Genomic DNA, 24,168 nt, shown 5'->3' on the forward strand with positions numbered 1-24,168 from the left:
TTCCCCCAGGCTTCCCAAGCTGTTAATAAAAACTAGCCAAATGCACAGTCTTTCTCATGGGCCTCCTACTGTTCAAGTGCCGTAGGTACCGAAAGATCCGATCGGTACTCATCCACCCGCACCAAGACATGAGCCTGGGGGGTAATCGTGCTGCTCCCACACATCAGGGCCGGTCAGTATCTGCTTACCAACAGCCCCTCAGTATTCTGTTATTGTTAACAGATTACTACAAATGTCGCTGCTTAAACACAGATTACTATCTGACAGTTCTGAGGTAGAAAGAAGTCCGTCACAGGTCTCGCCAGGCTAACATCAAGGTGGCATCAGGGCTGAGTTCCTTTCTGGAGGCTATAGAGCAGAATCCATTTCCTTGCTTTGTCCTGCTTCTAGAAGCTTCACATTCCTCAGCTCGTGGTCCCCCCTCCCATCTGCAAAGCCAGCGATGTTGCATCTCTCTGGCCGTCTGTCTATACTCACATCTCCCTCTGATCACAGCCCAGAAAAGTCTCAGCGTTTAAGGACCTACATGATTAGGGTGGGCCTATCCAGACAATCTAGCATAATTTCCCCATCTCAAGATCCTTAACCTTAATCACATTTGCTTTTGCCAAACAAGGTAACATATTCACAAGTTCCAGAGATAGTCATCTTCGGGGGTGGGGGTGGGAGGAGTCCTATGGCTACTACATTCTGCCTACCACAAATGGCAGTGGGGGTGACTGCCACGATGGGTGAGTAAATCAGCTCCAACCTCCTATCCCGAGGGTCTGCATTATAGAGCTGGTCTGGGTACTGACTGTCTTAGCCTGGATTCTCAAAAAAAAAAAAAAAAAAAGCCTGAGACAAAAGCTTACATGTAACTCTCTTATTTGGGAAATGATCCCAGGATGCAGAAGACGCACAGGAGTAAAAACAGAAAAGAGGAAAGCCAACGTAAGGATACACTGCCAAACTGGCCATGGGCAACTGGTAGCTGATTCTACAGGATCTTCAGAGGAAACTTCTGGAATGCTGCTCAGAACTGTCTACCCAAGGGATGAAAGGAGGAAACATATATCCACCAGCCAAATGTCCACCACGGGTCAAGGGTTGCTCCATGGGAACTTCTCTGTACTTCCAAGCTATGAAATTGTACCAAGTGAGTTCTGTGAGAATCCCACATTACAGTGAGGCTAAAGTGAAAGGTACGTAGCAGGAATCCAAAGGAAGGTGCTAGGTCTTCTCTGAGATCCTGGTCAAAGACTGAATGGGAACAGTTACCACACCTGTGGCTGGAGTTGAAGGCAGGGCAGAGAGCATCTGATTCAGGGCCCGAGGGTTTGGCTATATAGACCAAAGGCTCTAAGACTGGAAAAATAAACTTGGCACATCTGAGGAATGGAGGAGACAGGGTAGATGAAAACATTGTGAGCCTCGGTGAGTGTGGTACTGACTTGAAGTAGGCAGAGAACAGATCCCCTAGGAGTTTGCAAGCCTGAATAAGAAATTCGATACATTGGATGAAATGTGCATACTGCAGAGTAAGGCAGTCCAGTCAGCCTTCAAGGAGGAAGCAACTCTTGAGATGAGGCCCCAAAGATCTACAAAGTTTTGCTAAGATGGGCTGGAGGTGCTAGTGTAACAGGATCTGAAAGACGTGGAGGCACAGGGACGCTTTTGCAAAATTCGTCTAACAAAACTTTTTTTTTTTAAAGATTTTATTTATTTGACAGAGAGAGAGAGTGAGAGCAGGAACACAAGCAGAGGGAGTGGGAGAGGGAGAAGCAGACTTCCCGCCGAGCAGGGAGCCCGATGCGGGGCTCGATCCCAGGACCCCGGGATCATGACCTGAGCCGAAAGCAGACGCTTAATGACTGAGTCACCCAGGTGCCCCATCTAACAAAACTTCTATTCCTTTTTAACTATAGATGCCTGCACAATGATGAAATAGGACAAAGATGAATTCCTTTTTACTTCTAAACATTTAAAATGAAAATGTATTTTTTATTATTATAAGCTGGAGCCCTGCTGATCTATAAACTTCCTGATTGGTATTCATAATCTTCAGCACCAAATTACTACCTTTATAATAATTTTTTGTGGCAGTGGGGAGGAATCACAGGTCAATTATTTACTTTGACCACCAATTAGGGAAAAAATGAGGAACCCAAGGTTTAATTAAAAGTAGTTGCTAGATTTCTTCCCATTCAGTTGATGATGTACTGTATGTTGGCTAATTGAACGTAATAAAAAAGGTAGTTGCTAGAAATTTTAAAGTGTTCATTTTTATGTCCAGATTACCTAGCTCTAAATTATTTAAAGATCCTGTTACGTTCCCTGCTCTACTGACCTCTTCAGTGTTTTTTTCAGGACATTTCAAATAGCAGTCATGAGGTGTTTCAACTAGGAGGCCTGGGTGGCTCAGTCGTTAAGTGTCTGCCTTCGGCTCAGGTCATGATCCCCAGGTCCTGGGATGGAGCCCCGCATCGGGCTCCCTGCTCGGCGGGAAGTCTGCTTCTCCCTCTCCCGCTCCCCCTGCTTGTGTTCCTGCTCTCGCTATCTCTCTGTCAAATAAATTTTTTAAAAATCTAAAAAAAAAAAAAAGGAAGTGTTTCAACTGAGTCACAGGAAGATCAAAAGTAGCTGTTTGCATCTGTTTGAGTTTTATCTCCTGTTAATCTTAAACTTACTCATTAATGCTCATAAAAACAAAAACCCAAAAGGTTAAAAACAAAAGTTAAGTGCCCAATAGAGAAAGCACAAAATTCCAACAAGCAGAGGGAAGGATAGAACTCCTAAAGCACATTAATTAGGATGGAAGAAGTTGCAAAAGTGACCTTAGAGAAAGAACACTAGCCCATTTTCTAAATGACCCAGAGGGATAGACTGGCCCAGAAAATAAAAGAAATTATCACTAAGTGTTGAGTCTACACATGACATGATGATATGAGCTGAACAGGGCTAGAAAATAGTCTGGGTTAATTCCTAATTCATACAATCCTGAGAGTGGATAGGCTCTTAGAGGTGACCTAGTCCAGTGTTACTGCCACTGCAAAAACTCTCTATAAAACCCCTGCAAGCACCAGCAACGTGTGGCTCTTAGGGGCGCCTGCATGGTTCAGCTGGGTGAGTGTCCAACTCTTGATCTTGGCTCAGGTCATGATCTCAGGGTCATGGGATCAAGCCCCCACGTCAGGCTCCATGCTCAGTGGGGATTCTGCTTGAGAGTCTCCCTCTCCCTCTGCCTCTCCCCTGCTCATGCTCTCTCTCTAAATAAATCTTAAAACAAAACATGTGGCTCTTAGGTCAGAGGCTCTTGCTGACAGTAGGCCATTCTATATGGGCTTTTAATCTTTACTTGGCAACCCTAAATCTTAGGTGGTTTTTAGGAAAACATAGTAATTATCTTCATAAACACTTACAGCAAAGTTTACACATGTTTCCTACCCAATTTGGGAGTTAATGTCTTTGTTTGAAGTGTAAGAATAATAAGTTATCCGTACAAATTCTTCTATACTAGATGAATAGCTCCTTGAAGCCAAGACCATATATCTTTTAACTCTTTAATTCAGAGTATCTTGCTTATATCAGGTTTTCAAATGTCTGTTAAATGATAAATAGAGGCATCTGGGTGGCTCAGTCGGTTAAGCATCTGCCTTTAGCTCAGGTCATGATCCCAGGGTCCTGGGATCGAGCCCCACATCAGGCTCCCTGCTCAGCAGGGAGTCTGGTTCTCCCTCTCCCTCTGCCTGCTGCTCCCCCTGCTTGTGCTCTCTCTGTCAAATAAATAAATAAAATCTTACCAAAAAGGTGAATGAATAAATTAGTGAGTGAATGAATAGAAATGAAACAAACACCCACATTTAAAAATAGCATATTAGCTGATTTCTTGCCTAAACTGTTAGTTCAGGAGGGGAAAAGAATATGCAAATATCTGAAATATTTCTCTAAAACTTTATTCAAAGTTATTCACCTCACTGTTAATAAGGTGTACAGTTAATGCTGTGCCAATATTACCAGGCTTGCCCATTGCCGGCAATGGACTTTGAGAAAAACCCATTTCCTGACACCCAAAAGTTAAATTACTCTTTTCAAAACATACCAAACTCCCAATACTTGTGAAAGTATTACATGCACCATTTCCCCATTAATCTTTAAATGTGAGCTTACATTATTAATCTACATCAGTGGATGTTAAAATGAAGTCATTTTAACAAATTACGACTGTACAAATCACAATACCACTAGTTAATATCAGACAAGAGTATTTTACAAACACTACATTACATATTACCTTGCAGTCTGAAACATTACAGTTCATATTTGTGTAAGTTTTAGATAACTGAAACTTCACAGAATTTAACAGCAAATAAAGTTTAAAAAATTTAGTTCTGTACATTAGTTCCAACTATCTCTATTTTACAATCTATAAGGCTCATGTCATAGATCAGCACCAAGAAAATCTACAAAACTGTCTAACCAGTCGGCTTATTCATCCCATGTGATAGTTTTTGTTGTTTTTTTTAAGGTGACAGTCTGAAAAAAAAAAAAATGCTTTATAAATCCTACTTCCAGACCTTGAAATGGAATACTTTTTTTTGGCTGGTCCTACTATATAAAACTTGGGTTGTACTTTTTAATGTTCATTGAAAAGATACCCGAAAAAAAGGGAAAAGAAAGGAAAAAGAATACTTACACCATGAATTTAGGCTGTCAGTCTTTAAGTTGAATTTCTAACACTGGAGCATCAGAGGTAACCTAACAATGCCCTGCGCCCCATCCTTCCATTTTGCTTTAAAATTTTAAAAGGCAGCCAGGAAACTGTTTTATTTATTCTTCAAACTAAGGTGCAAAGAAGGCTTGCACCAACTTCCTCATACACCGCTCCACTGACCTCTCCACCTTGAACCAATGATTCCGGAGTGAACCAGAGCTACGTCCGTAGCTTCCCGACGTGCCCCGTTGTCTGTACCAGACGCCAGCTCAATGCTAGCATCTCTCTGTTCACAGAACTCATGGCAATAACTCGCCACTGCCGGCCTGGAGTTGGAACAACATTCCAGCTTCCAGAACCAGTGCTACCATCCCAACTCTCTCCCTCTTCAGAATTTATAAATTATAGAAAAAGAGCATGTTTGTCTTGCCATTTTTAAACAGCGTTTGTGCATATCACATTTTAAGACTACGCTCCCTAAACTAGAAACTTTTTTTCAAAAACCACAGGTACGTTCAGTAAGCTTGTTTGTTCAAAGTACAAAATTCTTTCGTGTTTAAAAAAATTAAAATTGGAGACTAGTATCTCTGCTTTCTTCGCCTGAAGCACACGATTCATCAAAGCACATTGAAAAACTAAGCTTCATGCATACAAATGGCCAGAGAGGTATGAAGTTTACAGAGCCCTTAAACATTCCCGTACATTAAGCATTGGCTAGACCACAAGAGGAAGCACGTTAGCAAACTGAGCAAAGAGACTTTCCCAAGAACACGATAGTTTTCCAGGCTCCATGTCAGTCACATAAAAAGTCACGCAACATGTAATCCTTTACAACTGTCCCCAGACATCCCACATTCCCAGAACTGTTCCCGTACACCCCCCAACCCAACCCGCACTGAAGTCTTCCACCGCACGGAAGTATCTCAATGCTCCCCATTACTAATGACAGCCGCTTCGGGTTCTGCTGCCGTGGCAGGGAGTCTTGGCACTTTCTTGGCAGGACTTGGAATATGCTAAAATCAAAGGAAACAAAGTTGTTGACTCTTGGAAGTTTTTTTTGTTGGTTGGTTTTTTGTTTCTTTTTAAAGAGTCATGGCGCCACGTTCTAGTCAAAAAACTGAGAAAGGACAATTTTGGAGAGGTTTATGCTAAATGTATATTCTCTAGAGCTTTTTGTGGAAGGAACTAAGTAGCTACTCTTTACTTTCTAATGAAGTTATTATACAAATACAGAGCAAGGGAGAGAAGGCCACAGAAAGCCACCGTACGCGGTATTCTCCTTGTTACTCTCGCATCCCCAGCTCTGACTCTGGTGGCCTGCCTAGCTGACTAATTGGTGTAATAGCAAGAAGCAAGACTACGCATTCATCAAATCTGTGCTGAGCAGATAAAATAAACAACTTCAGGGTTATAAAGTTTTCAGGTTGAATTGTGGCCATGATCCTTGGCAAGCCATTTAATTCCTTGCAGCTTTGTCTCTAAAATGGGGATAGTATCATTTACCTCAAGATGGATTTTGTAAGGATTAAATTAGAAAATGTAAATAAAGTTCCTAGCATGTAACAGGAATTCAAATTATTGCTATTAGTGTTACTTCTTGATAATCTGTAGACAGATTTGACAATGGCCTGAGAAGAGATGAGAGCCTCCAAATTCTGCCCTCACCCAGGCATGACGGGCCTTCTCTCTACACCAGTCTTCCTTTAAATGTTGGTATTATTAACAGAACCTAGTATTTACTGCACGTTTTAAAAATGCTAGTCATCTGGGGCGCCTGGGTGGCTCAGTCGTTAAGCGTCTGCCTTCGGCTCGGGTTGTGATCCTGGGGTCCTGGGATCGAGCCCCGCATCGGGCTCCGGGCTCCCTGCTCGGCGGGAAGCTTGCTTTTCCCTCTCCCACTCCCCCTGCCTGTGTTCCCTCTCTCACTGTGTCTCTCTCTGGCAATTAAATAAATAACATTTTTTTTAAAGTTTTAAAAATGCTAGTAATTTAAGAAATTAGACTAAGAAAATGGCACAGCGGGAATCCAGTGCCAGATCCCTTGCTCTGAAGGACTCCGCTTTATAGACATTCCTTTAAGTGGCTCAGTCTCAGGTCCCCTAAGCCCTGAGATCTGGGAATGGAAATTTCTTACCCTGTCAGAGGCCAAGAGCAAACACGACGCGCTTTACCTACCTCAGTGGCTGTACTTGAATGGACAAGTCCTACTCCTTCCCCCAGAGTGCCGTCACTGGGAGAGGGGCGCCGGGCATAGGTCCTCCTGTGCTTCTCATCCACTCTGACTAGGTACCATGTTCCTTCGAAGAGCGAATCAACTGAACTTTGGGGAATATAGTTGACTAAAGGAAAGGCATGAACAATCAGTTGAAAAATCAGTTATGATATACAAGTCACATGAAACATGAAAAATCAGTTATGATATACAAGTCACCCGTAAGAAGTTACCTATTTCCCCACAATTTTCACTGACATCAGATTAGTACTGAATAAAGCCTAGATACCCTTATCTTATATATATAACATGTTTCAGGTTATTAGCACCCTCCAATAGGCTTTGGGTGTATACCTATCTATTTAAACAAAACTTAATATTTTTACCCAAGTGATGAGTGTCCTCTCTGAGCTTCATGTTTTCAGCAAAGACAGCTGGTGCCACACAAGTTCTTGAGTCAAGTCTTGATTTAAGATCACATAAACTTGCTGTTATTTTATCAAGAGCAGACCCTAAAAGAGCAAATCCCAATATTAAAAGACAAAAGTAGGGGCACCGGGTGGCTCAGTCAGTTAAGTGTCTGACTCTTGACTCAGGCTCAGGTCATGATCTCAGGGTTCGTGAGACTGAGCCCCGCATCGGGCTCCGCACTGGGTGTGGATCCTGCTTAGGATTCTCTCTCCCCCTCTCTCTCTGTCCCCCTCCCCACACCCCCCCACACTCTCTCTAAAAGAAAAAAAGAGAAAAAGACAAAAGCAGCATACCCCAAAACCTGAACTGGATGCTGCCAAATGGAAAGACAACTTGTCATTTCTTATGGAACTACCAGATACTATTTAGTCGAAAGAAAAAACGGTATCTGTTTGGCGCAGCTTCCTATGATCTCTGCCTAGACATTTGTTCGGTGTCAGCCAGTAGACTAATTAGGAAATAGATGGGATTTGAAACTATAAGTAACTTGTCTACGGTCAATCCATGACACAGTTTTCATGTAATGCCAAGTGTCCCATCAGTTTTTCTCCATGTTTTTGCTCCTTCCTGCTCAGGAATATAAGTCAGGACCGTAAATCTATAAAAATTAGATATCTTGTATAAAGCCAAACCAACAAGGAAAGATTTGGTATTACTCACTCATATGATCAGACTCCACAGCTGCCTGCATTAGACAGACACATTCCCTTTCCCTGCCTGCATCATCCCCCTGGTTATAAATGCTTTACGAACGAGATAAAAGGTAAAAATTAAAGTTACTTGCTGAAGAAGGGAAAGTCAAACATAATGCCATCAAAAGATTTTTTAAGCTCATTATATATATTTTTCTGACTTGGAAAAAGGAAAGAAGAGAATCTGACTCGGACAAAATCCTGCCATTTACCCGGTTAAGGCAGATGCTTAGAGTACAGAGTAAAAATCTGGCTGTGTTGAAAGAAGTGATGAAGACACAAATGTAATGCTCTACGGGACGGAATCCAGTGCTCCCCTGAGAAGGCCGCTGAGTCAGCCTTAGCACTCAGCATGGAGTGTTCCCAACACGTTCCGGCTGGAAGAGTCGGCATTTACCTGGTGTGGCGTCTTGCGTGACTTTAAGGGAGTACAGGGTGGCAGCCAAACCAGAACCATAAGAGAACACGCCAATCCTCTTTCCTGCCAGCTGCAGAGGCGAGTGCCTGTGTAGGGGAAGAAGAGCTACGAAACAGTCTCACGGACGGGTGCCTGGGGGCTCAGTCGTTAGGCGTCTGCCTTCGGCTCAGGTCATGGAACCGGGGTCGCGGGATCGGGCCCCGCATGGGGCTCCCTGCTCCACGGGGAGCCTGCCCCTCCCCCAGCTTGTGTGCACGCACGCACGCTCTCTCTCTCAGATAAATAAATAAAATCTGTACAAATAAGTAAATAAAAATAAAGAACAATAAAAAGTCTCACTGATCCAAAACTATGTGTGGGAAGACAGAAGTTGGGAGTAAAAATTCATCCTGTAGCCTTAGGAAGCTGACCTGAAGCTTTACAATAAGGAGATTGAAAACAAGAGTTTCTGTCTCTTTGGGAATGATGGGGCTTATGAAAGTTACTACGCCATAAAATAAGTTACTTTGTCAACTAGGGATTTACAGCTCAACTGCAGGTCAAGAAGAAGACGACCATGAAAAGAGCAGCCAGGAAAGCCAGCATGAACTCAAGTACTCAGGGGTAACTGTAGCCTCGTCCCACTCATCCTTTAAGTCAATGGACGGCAGGCTAGAGAACCTGGAAATAAAATGTCACCCCGTGACCTGCCACCAACATGCCTGCCACCAGCTTTGGCGTTCAAAACCTAACAGCCCCCGATGAGAGGAGGCAGAGGAACTAGGTACTTACTGTGCTAGAACAGAAGCGAGGGAGCCGTACACAGACGATGTGTACATATTTCCATTCTGATTTGACACAAGCAAAGATGCCTTTGTTTTCTGATTAAAGAGTTCAGAACTAGCCTTCATAAATGCTTTTTCCACATCTCTGTCAAAGTAGGTATCTTCCAATTTAACATCCCTGAAAGATTTAGAAAAAAGGCCATCTTACAATGTTCAAAGACTACATTTTTATTATACTAGCCGATGTAACTAATATTCTAATCTGCGTGTACGATTCGGTTTGCCTATTTATTAAAAGCCAAGTAGCAATATGCTGATTATCAGGGAAGATGTAACAGTTGCACACACATGATCCTTTTTGTCAAAGCTTTTTATCAAGTTAAGACAACTGCATTCTCATGGGTCAATAAACTCACAAAAGTTCTGTTGTCAGCAAACAGAATACACTACTATTTCAAATCCATCATAATGTCTATTTCGTTACAAAAGTCAGGATATTGCAGGAGCCAAGTCTTAAAAAGTTGAGTAGAATTTTACTAGATGTAGAAGGGACAGAATGAGTCTAACAGGCATGGCGCGTTAGGGAGCCTTACAAGTGGGGAAATGTGGAAGAAGCAGGAAAGCCGACTTCAGTTTGGCGGCTGCAGGAAGGGATGGGGCACAGGGGCTAGAGAGGCAGGAGAGATTTCAGAGGCTGTCGTAGGAAATACACCCAGGCACTCATGGGGCTCTACTATCATGGTGACAACGGGAACAGATTGAAAAGGACGAAATCCAAAAATATGAGTAGAAATGACTAAAGAATTCATGGAGATATGCTTCCACCTCTCTGGGACTGTTTCTTCACTGATGACATAAATGGCTTAGACTTGAAGACGTTTAAGATTCTTTTAAAGTATTCATATCTATAAAAAGAACAGTTTAACAGATGGATAAAATATTCACACACAGAAGAAAAAAAAAATCCTAATAAACTTCTCTTACCCAAAGGCTTCCAGGCCACTATAGATACTATTTTTATCTCTGTTCTGGTCGTTAAGGAAGTCATTCAGCAACATCCGAGCTAGAGATTTCTGAACCAGCTTACAGTAGGGCGAGTGGAAGATCATGAAACCAAAATCATTCAAGGTAAAATCTTTATCATTTCCCTCTGAAAGAGAAAACCAAAGAAATTATGAAATTCATTTAAAACACTAACTTTTGAAGTCTGATTTTAGAACAAAGCTAGGATGTTCTTCTATCTTTAAACAGCAACCAAAAATATACTGTATAATGAAATATCTCTAGGGCTTAAAATGTGTATCAAAAAGACGTCCAGGGATAGAATATCACTGTTTTCAAACTTCAGAGTCTTAAGAGTCTGTAATTCAGTTAGTGGGTTGGGGCCAGTTTGTTTTTTTTTTTTAACCTTAGGATATTCTTTTAAATGAAATAGAATAGGGTAGAAGATAGCAAACTGCATTAAGTTGTGGCATGCTAAGTGATTTCATGATACTTTTGAGTGAGTTGAGCACGCACAGACAAGGTAGAGTGTCCTTCTCACTGTGGGGCCTAATAACGTTAGAAAATCACTGTCCTGTTCAATACTGGCAAACAGTATGACATTTTACACACTGCAAGAATGCTTCTTCTCCAGGGCCACTGTGAATCTTATTACATTATTCACTACTTTTTTTAACCCTCTCTTACAACCTCTATAAAGCAAAGTTGGTCTACGGAAAAAGCCTAATTTGTATGATACTGTGTTTTAATGGCACTAATTCAAATGCTGTCCTTTTGAGTATCTTAAGAACTTTTTCAGGGTTAAAGACAGAGATTAATGAGGATACTGGAAAAGCAAGTATGAATTCACAGGTCAAATGCAAACAACCTGTGGGAGGAAAGGGGCCACTTCAGTAATTTATTTATCACAGCTGCAAACTAAAGCCTTGTAAAAGTACCTCCCTCGAAAATGAAAATGATTCAAGTTACTTTCTTTTACCCTAGTTTTGATTTTTTTTTTTTTTTTAACTGGGGTAAGTCTAAATAAGCGTTTTTGCATAGATATACCTCATTTCCAAAGCTTCCTTGTATCCCTAAATTACACATTCCCCGAATCTGTGGGGAAATGCAATCTGGTGGGTGAGGAAGAAATAGTTCAAGGACACTAATGAAGGATGCCCACAAAGCATCATCTCACTAAAGACACTCAGCACACCACACTGCCCCCTCAACAGATACCCAAACCAAGGCACGTGGATGAAACCCACCCTTCTGCCACTGGGCACGGATCTTCTTACGGTAGACGGAATAGCAGCGGTCTAGCGCACTGAGGTAGCACTGTATGGAGAGTTTCCCATCTACTATAGGGTACTCCGAAAGCATATCAGGCTTGTAGAAGTCATAGGCGTGTTGCATATGTGTCCCACGAAGTCCTATTAGAACGAAAAAGGAAGATGACATTATTTCTGCTCCTTGATGACTGTATGTTAGTCAGCTGATTGCATTATCTAGGGACTTTCCTAAACTCTCTAAGTCAACTCTTGCCACTTGCAGCATGGAAATCACAAGGTGAAACCGACATGTAATTGAAATGAAACCTAACAGTATCCAGGACAGGCCTAAGACTCCTTTGATACACAACATTTTATGTAAGTTTCCTATCTCTAACTGGGAGATCACAATTACTCTACTGAACTGAAAACAAATTAAACTTGTCACTGATGAGTGAATGTGGGCAAGTTACTCTTTATTACTCAAACTCATTTTACTGCTCGGTAAGATGGGAATGACATTACTTACCTCATAAAATTGCTATAAAGACCAAACACGCTATAGCACATATAAACCACTGAGCAGATAGTGCCTGCATTTAATGAACACTCAGTAAGTACTAGCTTCTGTTTGTATTTTCAACTTTCTCAGCATACGTTGCTAGTAAAAAAAAGAAATGCTCTCCCAAACACTCACCTCGGTCAAAAATTAAAGGAGCATTTGGCCCAATCAGCAGAGCAACGGCTCCCACTCCACCTGTAGGTCTAGCATTTCCTGTGGCATATACAGCAATATCTCCCGCAACTACCAGCGCATACCGTCCTGAAAAAGATTTTTGTTAATACACAAGAAGGCGATCTCCACTAGAAGTATCATACATATACAGTGAAGTCTTCTATTTTCCTAGAATATGCTTTCCCATCTTTGGCAAAGCAAAAACAATTCTAAATTTTTATAATTTTGTCCTATGTGATAAAGATAACCAGTTTATAATCCAGGTTAAGTTGAAAGAGCTACATTTCTGACCACACTCAAACGAGCCTAACTGGTAAGTCTGCACGGGGCATTCACTGAAAGGTCATTTGGGCCTATGTCTGTATCCTGGAGAGTTTCCTTGGAGCAACATGCAACATACCATCCCAAGAACTGGACTCAATCCAATTAACAGCATTGAAGACAGCCGCTGTGCCTCCATAGCATGCATTCGTTGTGTCTATGCCTTCTATGTCTGTGTTCCCAGACTCCTCAAAGAGCTGCATCAAATTAGTCTTCACGGACTTTGATTTGTCGATGATTGTCTCTGTTCCAACTTCTAAACGCCCAATGCAATCATACGAAAGGCTATGTCTCTCCATCAGATTCTGAACCACAGTCAGGCAAAGAGAGTTGATATCTTCTCTATCTGTGCAGAAGCCCATCTTGGCCTGGCCCAAGCCAATAGTATACTTTCCAGCGTCTACACCATCGTATTTTTCCAACTCTGCTTGATCAACATATTGAGAAGGAAAATAGATCTCAAGGGCAACAATTCCCACATCTTTTGGCCAGCAGGCTTCTGCATTCAAAGGAAGTGACCCAGGCATGGTGAAAGAGCTTTAGAAAGAAAAACAGAAGAAAACACTGTTTTAGGTTATAAATTCCAGATTGTCAAACTTGAGAAATCAACATTAAAAGTTCAACTACAGCCTGAAACGTTAATTTAGTTTCTAAGTTTAGTATATTTTATTTAGGGTGATTTTATTTTATTATTATTTTTCTTAATCGAAGTACAGTTGACACACAATGTTACATTAGTTTCAAAAGGTGTACAACATATTTTATTTGACAACTCCATGCACTATGCTATGCTCACGGTTTAAGTGGAGCTACCATCTGTCACCATATAATGCTATCACAATACCACTGACTATATTAGGGGCAATTTTAATATGTGAAAGCAGCAATTACAGTATGAATGGAATACTACTATTTAAAATTACTGTCTGTTAAAAAGATTTGCACTTTTTAAAAACTAGACCTCTTCAGGGGTGCCTGACTGGCTCAGTCAGTGGAACATGTGACCCTCGATCTCAGGGTTTTGAGTTCAAGCCCACATTGGGTGGATAGAGTACTTAAAAATAAAATCTTTTAAAACAAACAAACAAACAAAACCCCACCTAGGTCTCTTTAGATTTAAGACAGGATTATTAAAGGTAAAGAAAACTCAAATAAGATTCTTCTATTATAAAAAACTACAAGATAAAATACAATGACAATTTAGTAATATGGTCCACAAATCAGAATTCAAGTACCTGATCTATTCCTGGCCACCCAAAGAAGTTTAAATTGGCCAGTCAGTTATTCATCAGAAATATATTGCATTCTTCAATGATCTAAACAATTTTAGCAAGTAGAAAAGCCACACTACAGAAGTCTACCAAGTAAATCTCTACAAGCCCCTGTTATTATAAAGAAGCCCCCCACAACCCAAATGATGAAAATTTTAAGCAAAAGTAAGTTCTAGGACTCATCACAGGGTCATATGCCAATATCCTATACTTTCTACAGCTAGTCTATAGGCAATAAATGATCGTAGAACCACAAGGTATCACTTAGCTTCTAAATCAGGGAAAAAAAACAAACTCTGATTCACATTTGAAAACTGGTAATCCACATATTATTTGTGTGGCATCTAGGTAACATTTCTTAAAACCACCCCTCTCTTTTTTAAAAAGACTACTGCCACACTGTAAATACTTTCAGTAGTATCTAGATTTATTTACTAACAGTAAAATAAATGTGCCACTCAAGAGCATTGCTGTGTGCGTATGGGCAAGTCACATAACCTACTAGAGCCTCCTTAATTTCTTTAGAGACTGTATTCATCAGGAAAAGAGAAGTCATTCTAGATATTTCAAACAGGGGAGGATTTAATACAGGGAACTGGTTACAAACTTGTTGGCAGGGCCAGAGGAGTCAAGGAGGAAGGTGGTTATTTAGATCCCAAGAGCTCACACTCCTACTGAAGCTGCCAGAGCTACTAGGATGAGCACCTCTGCTGCGGAGCTCGAGCCTCGACCCGCCTCCCCCTGCCTTCCCGCTGTCGCCACTGACAAAAACAAGTACTCCCTTGAGTACTTCCACGGGCAGTCTACCCAGAACCCAGCTAGCATAGGAGTCTGAAATACCTAGGTGTCAGGCTTTGAAGAATGGCACAGCCTATTAGTTTTAGAGAAAGAATCTGTTTCCCCATTTAAACTTCTACAACTCAATTTCCTTTTTAGGCATCACATTAATTGGAAGGTGCACCCTCCATGACAAAATTTCAGGTCTTCGTTCACCTAAAGGTCTTGGCTTATGAGAGTTACCTGGGTCCTACTGGTTCACCAAAGTTCTTTAGCATTTACCAACTACCACTTTGACTCCTAAAAATGAAAACTCAAATCCTATATTTATGTCATTTGTGCAAACTCTGGGATAGTATTAGGTATATTGAAATTACAGACTACTGCCTTGGTGAGTTGTTAATTATTGAAATCTTGAGAGAACATCTAAAGCAGAGAGGTTATTCTTAAATCATGTAATCTACCCTTAGCCCATAGGTCATCAAGTTATAAGTGTATTGGGATGCCTGGGTGGCTCAGTCGGTTAGGTGTCTACCTTCAGCTCAGGTCATGATCCCAGGGTCCTGGGATCGAGTCCCGTATCGGGCTCCCTGCTCAGCGGGGAGCCTGCTTCTCCCTCTGCCTGCCACTCCCCCTGCTTGTGCTCTCTCCCCTCTCTCTGACAAATAAATAAAATATTTTTTAAAAAGTTGTAAGTATATTAAAACCTAAAAAATAAGCACCTAGAAATATAATCACAAAATCTAAGTTAAAGGTCCCAAGGGATACCACTGAATCTTCCTACTAAATATAAGAATTTATATGTTTTTTCATTTATTCAAACAATGACAACATGTTACATGCCAAACATTTGGGATAAGCTTCACAGGAGATAACCCTTCCCTTTTCAAATAGTCACCATCTCCATGTGTAGGATACAAACACCTAATAATAAACAAGTGAAACAACAGAGACAGTCACATTATGTTATGAGAACCACCTAACCCAGCCTGGAGGAAAGGGGAGGAGTGGGAAGAGAGGCTTCTTGGTGCTGCCTTGAGTCTTCAGAATGAGTAAGGAGTTATCAGTAAAGCTCTGCAGAAGCGAACAGCAGTAGGAGATTGTCAACAGGGTGGACAAGGTACAAAAAGGCAGAGTACAAAGAGCCATGAAAAGCTTTACTGATTTCCCGAAGTGAAATGTGAGGCCCAGTGAGTACAGCAGGCAAGCAGCAGGTCAAGAGAACTAGACCCGAGTCGGGTTATAACGGCTCTCGTATGCTGCTGTCAGGGGGCTTCCAAGTCATCATGAAGACAAAAAGAAGCCATCAAGGGTTTCAGACAAGAGTAACAGGGTCATATTCGTGTGCGGGTCAATGTTTTTCCAACTCCGGAATCAATTTAGTGGATGGCGAACAACACCTTTTAAAACGTAGTAGAAAAGAACAGAAAACATCAAATTGCACGGCACACAGTAACTTTAAGAATTCCTCCATGAAAAATGTTTCGATTATTCAGACATATCCTAGGCTGCAATGTAAAGTATATTTCTTACTGAGGGTCACAGCCAAAAAAGCTTGAGAGTCACCGTTCTGCACAGCCACCGGCACCGCATGGAGAACGGATTTGGGTGAGGGGGTAGACAGCGCAGTCCAGATAAGACAGGTCATGTACTAGAGCAATTACTACATGAGGGGTGAAGAAGGAACAGCTTCAAAAACTATGCAAGCAAAAAACTGGCAGAAATTGTGATTGATTAGAAGCCAGGAAAAGGAGGAAGATTTTTAGCCTCAGCCGTTTAATGACTTCACAGCCTCGCTGTCATAACAGCTAAGCGAACAGAGAACCACCTCTTCACTCTGTTCTACCCTTTCCCGTCTTCCACAAAAACCTATCTGCTTATGATAATCTAAACTGTGCTACACCGGAGTTGAAATAAAGACAAAGGAACTAAAATGTCACCAGGCAGATTCTAATTTTATAGTAAAACAAGATTAAGTCCTCTGCATAATCCATAGAAAAGAGCTCTACAACTAGTGTTCAAAACCAAAGACCAGTCCATGTCCTTATAAGAGGAACCCCTCCTATGTGCTACCCTCTAAGTCGCCAAACCAGAAGCAGGAGGATTAGGCACCTTCCCAGCCTTTCCCACAAGGTTATCACTTTGGACTCTGGAATTTCCATTCTTCAAACTGCTCTAAACACGCTGAGGACAGTGTGATTTTCTCTGCCTTGCCCAGCAGCTTGCAATGCTTTTGGAAATAAAATGGACAAGTATATACAATCTTCCTGAACATATAAACCAGTTTATTAAAAGCCGCAATGCAAGGCTTTGATTCCAGAATTAATCCATATTTACCATAATCTGACTAGCTCTGATCAGTTCTTATATTATTGTACTTAAGAAATAAGGCATAACTCTGTTACGCTTAAACCTCGGAGAGGTTAAATAAGTGCCTTATTTCATTTGGGGGGAAAAACGTAGCTTAACTAACCCACATACATCAAGCTGAAAGTGAATCATGACTCTGATCTTAGTGTGGAAAAAATTTTTACATTATCTAATTCAGTCAATATTGCTCATTCTCGGAGGGGTTTTGACGCCCAAGATGTTCTCATTATATTCCTGATAAAAAGCTGTCCAATTTGAAATAGTTAGCTTTTGGTTGATATTAAGGAGGAGTAAGATTAAGTAGGAAAAGAATGGAAAATTAATACAGGGAAGTAATTGTTTCCATGGCATTTCAAACAACAAAAAGTTTGATATAGTTTGTGATCTGTAATCTCTACTTTTAACCATCCTATTAAGTGTATGCTCTTATGCTGTCCTCTCAAATGCTCTCTGAAGTAGACCAGATTCAGGAAGAAAAAGGCCAGCTGAAGATCCGAGATGTTCACATTATGGTGTTAACTCCATACACAATGGGGTATTCTAGTCAATTCACTAAATATCACAAAAAATTTCTAAATAGAATATAGTTTAAAAATCTGACAGTTTAAAAAATTACCTGTGTAACTTTTTGCTGATTAAAAAGGTACTTCACTATTTTTCAGAGCATTGTATCCACAATAAAAAAAAAAAAAATCTAAGGATAATGGGGACTCTGTATTTATAATAAAATGTGTAAATTTTCTTTTAAAATTTTATCTTTAAAAAGGTTAAAAAATTAGTTTCTAGATTTCAAACATGAGTCTAATAATCACAACACTGGACAGTTTCCCAAAGCACTAAGGCATTAACTAATATTTAAAGAAACATAACTCTGTAATGGGTTTTAAGAATGTGTAGGGCACACAAGTGGTTATTTGCGCTGGGATAAAAATTAAATTTCCCTCTTCCATTAGAGAGGAAGGCTTTCTTTAGCAGCATGACAGGATGCCATACCTGTGTGAGGAATAAAGAACTGCAGTCTCCAGGTCTGTCACTCTGTTTCCTCCTTCAGGCACTAGGAATTTCAAATAAGAACTTCTTTTAAAGTCATAAATCACCGCACAAATTCAAATAATGACTCCAATTCAAAATAAGTTAAAATAAACATTTCTTTTTCCCATTACATTGCATAGAACAGAATTTATTTTGCTTAGAAAAATGGTACTTAAAGCTTATAAAACTTTTCCCCCCTAGTTCATGAGTGTTTAGAGTGGCAGGTTCAGTCCTGGTAATGAACTGACATGCGAGGTTCATATCACTGATTCAGGCTTGAAACCAACAGTGATGCCAGGGGAGTTATTAGTTGTCTTTACTAAATTTGAATTATTAAGAATTAAAGGAAAGGCATATAAATAAATAGCAAGCTCTGGAGTAATGAGACTCCCACATTCAAGAGTTTGCTCTAGGGGCGCCTGGGTGGCTCAGTCCGTGAAGTGTCTGCCTTCCTTCAGCTCAGGCCATGATCCCCGGGGTCCTCAGCGGGGAGTCTGCTTCTCCCTCTGCCCCCTTGCCCCCACTCATGCTCTCTTTCTCTCAAATAAATAAAATCTTAAAAAAAAAAGTTTGCTCTACCCTTAGGAGTTTGTGGCTTTAGCAATGTGTGCCTCTATGAGCTTCAGTTTTCTCGTCTATAAAATGGAGTTAAACTGTCCTCCCAAATGGTTGAGAAGATAAAATATGTGAATTACACTTTGTAATATAAAGTACCAATACATCATTATCCTAGTTCTTAGTATTTTTCAACAAAACACATATCTCTGTAGCAAGACCTAATTACCTTCATTTATTTAAATCTTATGCTCCTACTTTTCAACATGTCCACCTCCACCCTCCCCAACCTTTTAAAAGTGATTTTCCCTACAGTGCTTGTATTAAAAAAGATAAGCATGTGATATCAAGATAAAAGAGCATTAAGCGGGGCTCTTGGGTGGCTCAGTCGTTAAGCGTCTGCCTTCGGCTCAGGTCATGATCCCAGAGTCCTGGCATTGAGCCCCGCATTGGGCTCCCTGCTTGGCAGGAAGCCTGCTTCTCCCTCTCCCACTCCCCCTGCTTGTGTTCCCTCTCTCGCTGTGTCTCTCTCTGTCAAATTAATAAAATCTTTAAAAAAAAAAAAAAAGAGCATTAAGCTTTCGCATCATTTAAATTATGTGGAAATAAAAAGGGAAGGTGACACTGGAGCATTTTCTTCAGTCCATCTGTTCTGAAGGATTGTTACTTGAGACAACAGTTTCTATGCTTTATGAAAACACAATTACCTTTGCTCTCTACTTAACTGCTGGCAAATTTAGCTTCTGCCCTTGCCTGATTAACCAGAGACTACATTCAGTACTCTGAATTACTTTTAGTAAATAATTTAGTAAGCTTTCTTTTACAAGATTAGATCATTTAAGAGCTCTTTACAGATTTAGTTCCTTTTACTTCATTAAGTTTACCCTGCCCCCCAAATAAATAAACCCTGAGTTTTGTAGGAAAAGATAAAGACTTCTACCTTCCAAGAAACCTCTTGGATTACAGAATTATACATATATTTTGAGAAAATAACCTTTATTTTGTTCTTTATTATCTCGAATTACGCTTTTGTAACTTGCAAATTAAGTAGACCACAGACTGGCTCTCACTGGTGAGGGGAAAACAGGACTCCCCCTCCATGGTGAGACTAAATAACTTAGTAATATTTCTCCTTGAAACCATGTATGCATATGCGTTTGACGCTATTTTCATCAAGGAAATTCCTCCCAAACTGCCAGTATTCCCTCTTTCAATTTTGATCATTTCAATTGGGGAGAGTTTAGGTGGAGAGAGCCGGGCCAAGAGAAGAGGAGGGGAGGGGGAACAAGGGGAGGAGGGTATAGATAGGATGGGGAAGAGAGGAGGGGCGAGAGGAGGACATTAGAGCAAAGAAGAAAGAAACCGAAGAAAAGAAGATTCACAGAAGACTGCGGCATACTTAAGCTCTCAGGAGAAAGAGAGGCCTGGAGACCAGGGATGGAAATGGAGGCGGTAAATGCCACTCTCGGAAACAGTCCATTAGAAAGCAGTGAGGCTTTCCCTCCTCTTCTGCAACTGCTGGGAGGGTTCTCTACCCTGACTGAAACAGCACTGTCACAGTCTCCCCCAGGACATCTGCTTCTTTCTAACAGAAGGTCTTTTCAGAGCATCGGATGCAGGGCAGCGGGCCAGGGCAGGAAGCAGGTAAGGAAGTGCAAGCGGCTGGGCAGGTAACTACAAAGCATGTCCGGAGCCTCCAGAGCCTCCGGAGCCTCCGGAGCCACAGTATGGGATTCCTGGTTTGGCAAAGATAAACACTGAAGAATGCGGAGACTGCTGGGCCCAACCAGCCAGGTTCAGGCAATGATGCTTTCTCCTGGGGTTGACCCAGAGTTCTGAATTCCTTCTTCTGGATCCCTCCTCAGCCTTGATTCAAACAGGTAGTCCGAGAAGTGCATCCAGCACACCTTTAGGTACATGGTAAACCAGAAGCAGTTGCCTGCTGATCTTTTTCACTCTAACAAGAGAGAAATCCGGGACATCCTTTTTAATGAGAAAAAGCTGGCAACCTTTCCTCCTTAGGAACAAGCAAGCACAACTACTGGTAAGGCTTTGCCCATGCCCGTACACTGCGGTCTAGTTCTCTCAGTAAAAAACAGACATTCCTGGCTCTCCCCAGAGTTCCCGGGCTGCTTATAAATTCGACTCCTACTTCAAAGGCCTGTTCTAAGCTACCTCTTCCAAGAAGGTTTCCTCAAGTTTCTAATCAGGGCCCCGCACTTCTACAGCAGGTATAAGACATTCACACAAAGTCCTCATAGTCTACTCTCAACGAAAACTAGTTATGGGCAGTCTTCCTCGCCACACTTGATTCCTAGACTCCTGCTGGGAGAGGGGCTGTATTTTGATTCTTTTGAACCCTTTGAGATCTTGGAGTAACGGGCATTCAACTGCCATTTTTTTTGAGGGGCCGAATTCGGAGTTATCACAGAAGACAAATCTTTTGGATTCGAGTACTTGTAGCAGCCCTCATTAGTAAGTTCTTTTTGCTATCACTTTTTAAATAAGCTACTGCACCGAACAGTGCCCAGAAAGTGTTTAAGCAAACTGGCTTTCTACCGAAAAATGTAAGGGATCCAAATGGAGTAAGACAACATTTGCTGTTCTTATCATCCTTCCCATAGGCACACATCCCCAATCACAAGACTTGCAAAAATGAAGACTTTGAAAAATTAGCTTCTCCTCTACTGCTCTAACTACACTCAGCTGACAGACAGCAAGTGAGCATCACCACATATCAAGAAGTCTCAGAAAGAACAGATTTGAGTTGAGTCCTACTACCCTCTCATTAGGTTGGGTAACATGTTTTTCAACCTTCTGAATCTGTACCACCATCTTGAGAGACATAAAATATCACACAGGATGCCTGGGTGGCTCAGTTGGTTAAGTGTCTGACTCTTGGTTCCTGCTCAGGTCATGATCTCAGCGTTGTGAGATCAAGCCCCACTGAGGGCCCCATGCTCGGCAGAGGAGTCTGCTTGAGATTCTCACTCCCTCTCCTTCTGCCCACCCCCCACTCTCTCTCTAAAATAAATAAATAAATCTTAAAAATAAAAATCACACCCTTCTATGATATTTGGTTTGTTAGTAACCCAACATAAAATTATAAGCCTCTGTTCTTTTCCACATGAAACTATAGATTCTGATACACAGCCCATCAAATTCCTCAAACCAGAACCTCAACTGTATCTCCCCTCATTCAGTTCCACTGCTTTATGGTTTTAAATAATTCTAGGGCACTGAGGAAATAGCTATCTAAAATCTCAATCAACAAATCTTAACGTCTGGGGCGCCTGGGTGGCTCAGTCGGTTGAGCGTCTGCCTCCGGCTCAGGTCATGACCCCAGAGTCCCTGGATCGAGCACGGCATCGGGCTCCCTGCTCAGCAGAGAGCCTGCTTCTCCCTCTGCCCCTCACCCCACTCGTGCTCTCTCTCTCTCTCTGAAATAAATAAAATCTTAAAAAATATATCTTAAAGTCCATCCCGCAGTTAAGAGAAAGATGTAAAAGCACTCTGGAGGAATCTGTAAGAAGAAAACAAAATCAAAAGCAAGGCTCAGAAATAGCCAGCAGATGACATGGCCTTCTATGGTCCCAAACAAAATATCCCATAATTTCTCCCCATTGGAAACCTCTTCCTAAGAACTGGGGTTACTGATTAAACTAGAACTGAATAAAGGGCAAACCTACAAATTTAGGAGAAAGAGACCTACAAAGGTTAAACACCAAGAAAATAAAGTCTTTCTCCTCTCCCACAAAATACGCTATCCCTGCCCTCCTTACCCTTACAAATATAACTGAAATTTTAAAAAACAAAGTTTTGCTCAAATAAAGGACACAAACTGCTTAGAGGTCTCAAGATACAAAGAACCATTTGGACAGATCCATGTTAAGGACTTTCAATCTGCTCTCTCTGCACAATGGAAGTCCAAACTCCATCCCGGAAGGAAAAACCTGTTAACTATATGAACACTTCCATTTGTCTTAATTTCGTCCTTTATCTTGCCATTGTTTTTCACAGTTCATCAGTGTGAGGGAGCAAATGGTACTCAGCAGCAGCCAGAGGACATCATCCTACTGCAGGAGGCTGACAAGAACATCAGCAGCTGAAAGGAGGGGCGGCAGAGGTGGGCAGTCACAGAAGCCTGGGATGGCCTAAGGCCAAGGCCACAGGGCAAACATGACAAGCAGAGACAACCTCATTACCTGTTGTCCAAATCCCTCCTTCAGAGTAGATCAGAGTAATCCTTTTCTCTACCACTGGTCAAAGGACACACGTTTTTCAAAGACACCTTATACTTGGCTTAACCCCAAACCCCACTGTGTGAAGGCCCTCTGGGTGCCTGCCCATTACATCATATCAGGTCAGGCTGGCCCTGAAGCTCTTAGCAGGAGGGAGGGGTACGGGATTTCAGAACACCAAGGAAACCCATTTTTTCCTTAATATGGGCATAAAATATATGGAGGCGGGAAGGTGGGAGGCAGGAATTTGTGAGATAGGAAGCAAGCCGACTGAAGCATTCAACAGCCCAAGTATTCAGCCAGTTTAAATCACGGGTTTGATGCTTTCTTGCACCTGAGCTGGGGAAGAAAAGTTATGCTTGCCCACTTCCCTTCCTCCCAGCAACTCTCTAGATGTGGCTGCAAAGGGACACACCCCCTGCCAACCTACAAGCCTCCATCTATTTAGGCGTGATCTTCCCCATCCCTCGGCGTCCACCCTTAACCCAAAGCTCTGGGAACGCCCAGGCAGCCCAGCTCCTTCCTCATCCCCTCCTGATGCGCCTCCCCAGCCCCAATCCCCTCAAAGAGATCACAGCCACGTCCCTGGCACCTCCAGCCCCTGGCTGACTATGACATTTGAACCCTAGCCCTCAACGCCCTTTCGCCTTCTCCCCGCCGCGACTCCCCAGCCCCTCGTCAAACCCGCCGCAGTCGGCCCCAGGCCCCTGGCAGGGGAGGCCCCGCACGGCCCTGTTCGCGGCGCCCCCATCCTCTCGGGCCGGGTCCATGCGTCCGCCCCACCCGGACGGAGCTGCAGCTCCTTCGGGCCTAGTCAAGGACACCGCCTCCGCCCGGCCTTCACCCAGCCCGGCGCCGCAGCAGCCCAGCTCTCCCCCTCGTGGGGCACTCACCCAAATGTGACCGGGCGGTGGCCGTGGAAAGGGAGTGAGCCACGAAAGGCCAATACGCGGCGCCTCCCCTCCGCCACCAGCTTTATAGCTGCCGACCCACCCGACTCCGGCACGGCCGGGAGTCGGTGGGAGGCTGGACAGGGGTTCCAGCAGCCAATCGCGGCCCGCAGAGTAGTCCGGCAGTGCCCGCCCCCTGGTCCGGCTTCTACCAATCCGAAGAAAACTAGAGGCGGGCTCTTGCTAGGGTTTTCCCTCGTGGCTGGAAGGGCGGGGGAAGGGGCGGGGACAAAGTTGGAGGGCCGAGGAAGTGGGGTGAGAGAGTGACGTGGGGTGGCCCGAGAGCCGGCCTGCCAATTACAGAGCGGCGAGAGACAGCGAGAGCCAACGGGAACGGAGTGAGAGGTTCTCCGACCAATTGGAGTTTAGTGAGAGGAGACGGGAGCCAATGAGGTCTCCGCGTCCCACCACTG

General features: G+C 42.5%; 1 protein-coding gene across 2 annotated transcripts; it reads right to left on the reverse strand.

Moving 5' to 3' along the window:
* Window positions 1-3,917: 3,917 nt before the first annotated feature.
* Window positions 3,918-23,813, reverse strand: LOC118006422 (hydroxymethylglutaryl-CoA synthase, cytoplasmic). 2 transcript variants are annotated; one of them, XM_034999077.1, is made up of 11 exons: window positions 23,699-23,805; window positions 17,971-18,031; window positions 12,639-13,096; window positions 12,200-12,325; window positions 11,500-11,664; window positions 10,235-10,400; window positions 9,258-9,428; window positions 8,466-8,572; window positions 7,292-7,417; window positions 6,869-7,032; window positions 3,918-5,706 (listed from the first exon to the last, which is right to left on the reverse strand). In XM_034999077.1, the coding sequence occupies exons 3-11, from the start codon at window positions 13,084-13,086 to the stop codon at window positions 5,617-5,619; spliced, it is 1,563 nt and encodes a 520-aa protein (XP_034854968.1). In that variant the 5' UTR covers window positions 13,087-13,096; window positions 17,971-18,031; window positions 23,699-23,805; the 3' UTR covers window positions 3,918-5,616. The 2 variants fall into 2 exon arrangements, with proteins under 2 accessions (XP_034854968.1, XP_034854969.1); XM_034999078.1 differs by lacking the exon at window positions 17,971-18,031 and having other exon boundaries at window positions 23,699-23,813.
* Between the last annotated feature and the right edge of the window lie 355 nt (window positions 23,814-24,168).

This window comes from Mirounga leonina, unplaced genomic scaffold (assembly GCF_011800145.1).
Source record: "Mirounga leonina isolate KUSES-001 unplaced genomic scaffold, KU_Mleo_1.0 Mir_96, whole genome shotgun sequence".
In the NCBI taxonomy this organism is placed as follows: domain Eukaryota; kingdom Metazoa; phylum Chordata; class Mammalia; order Carnivora; family Phocidae; genus Mirounga; species Mirounga leonina.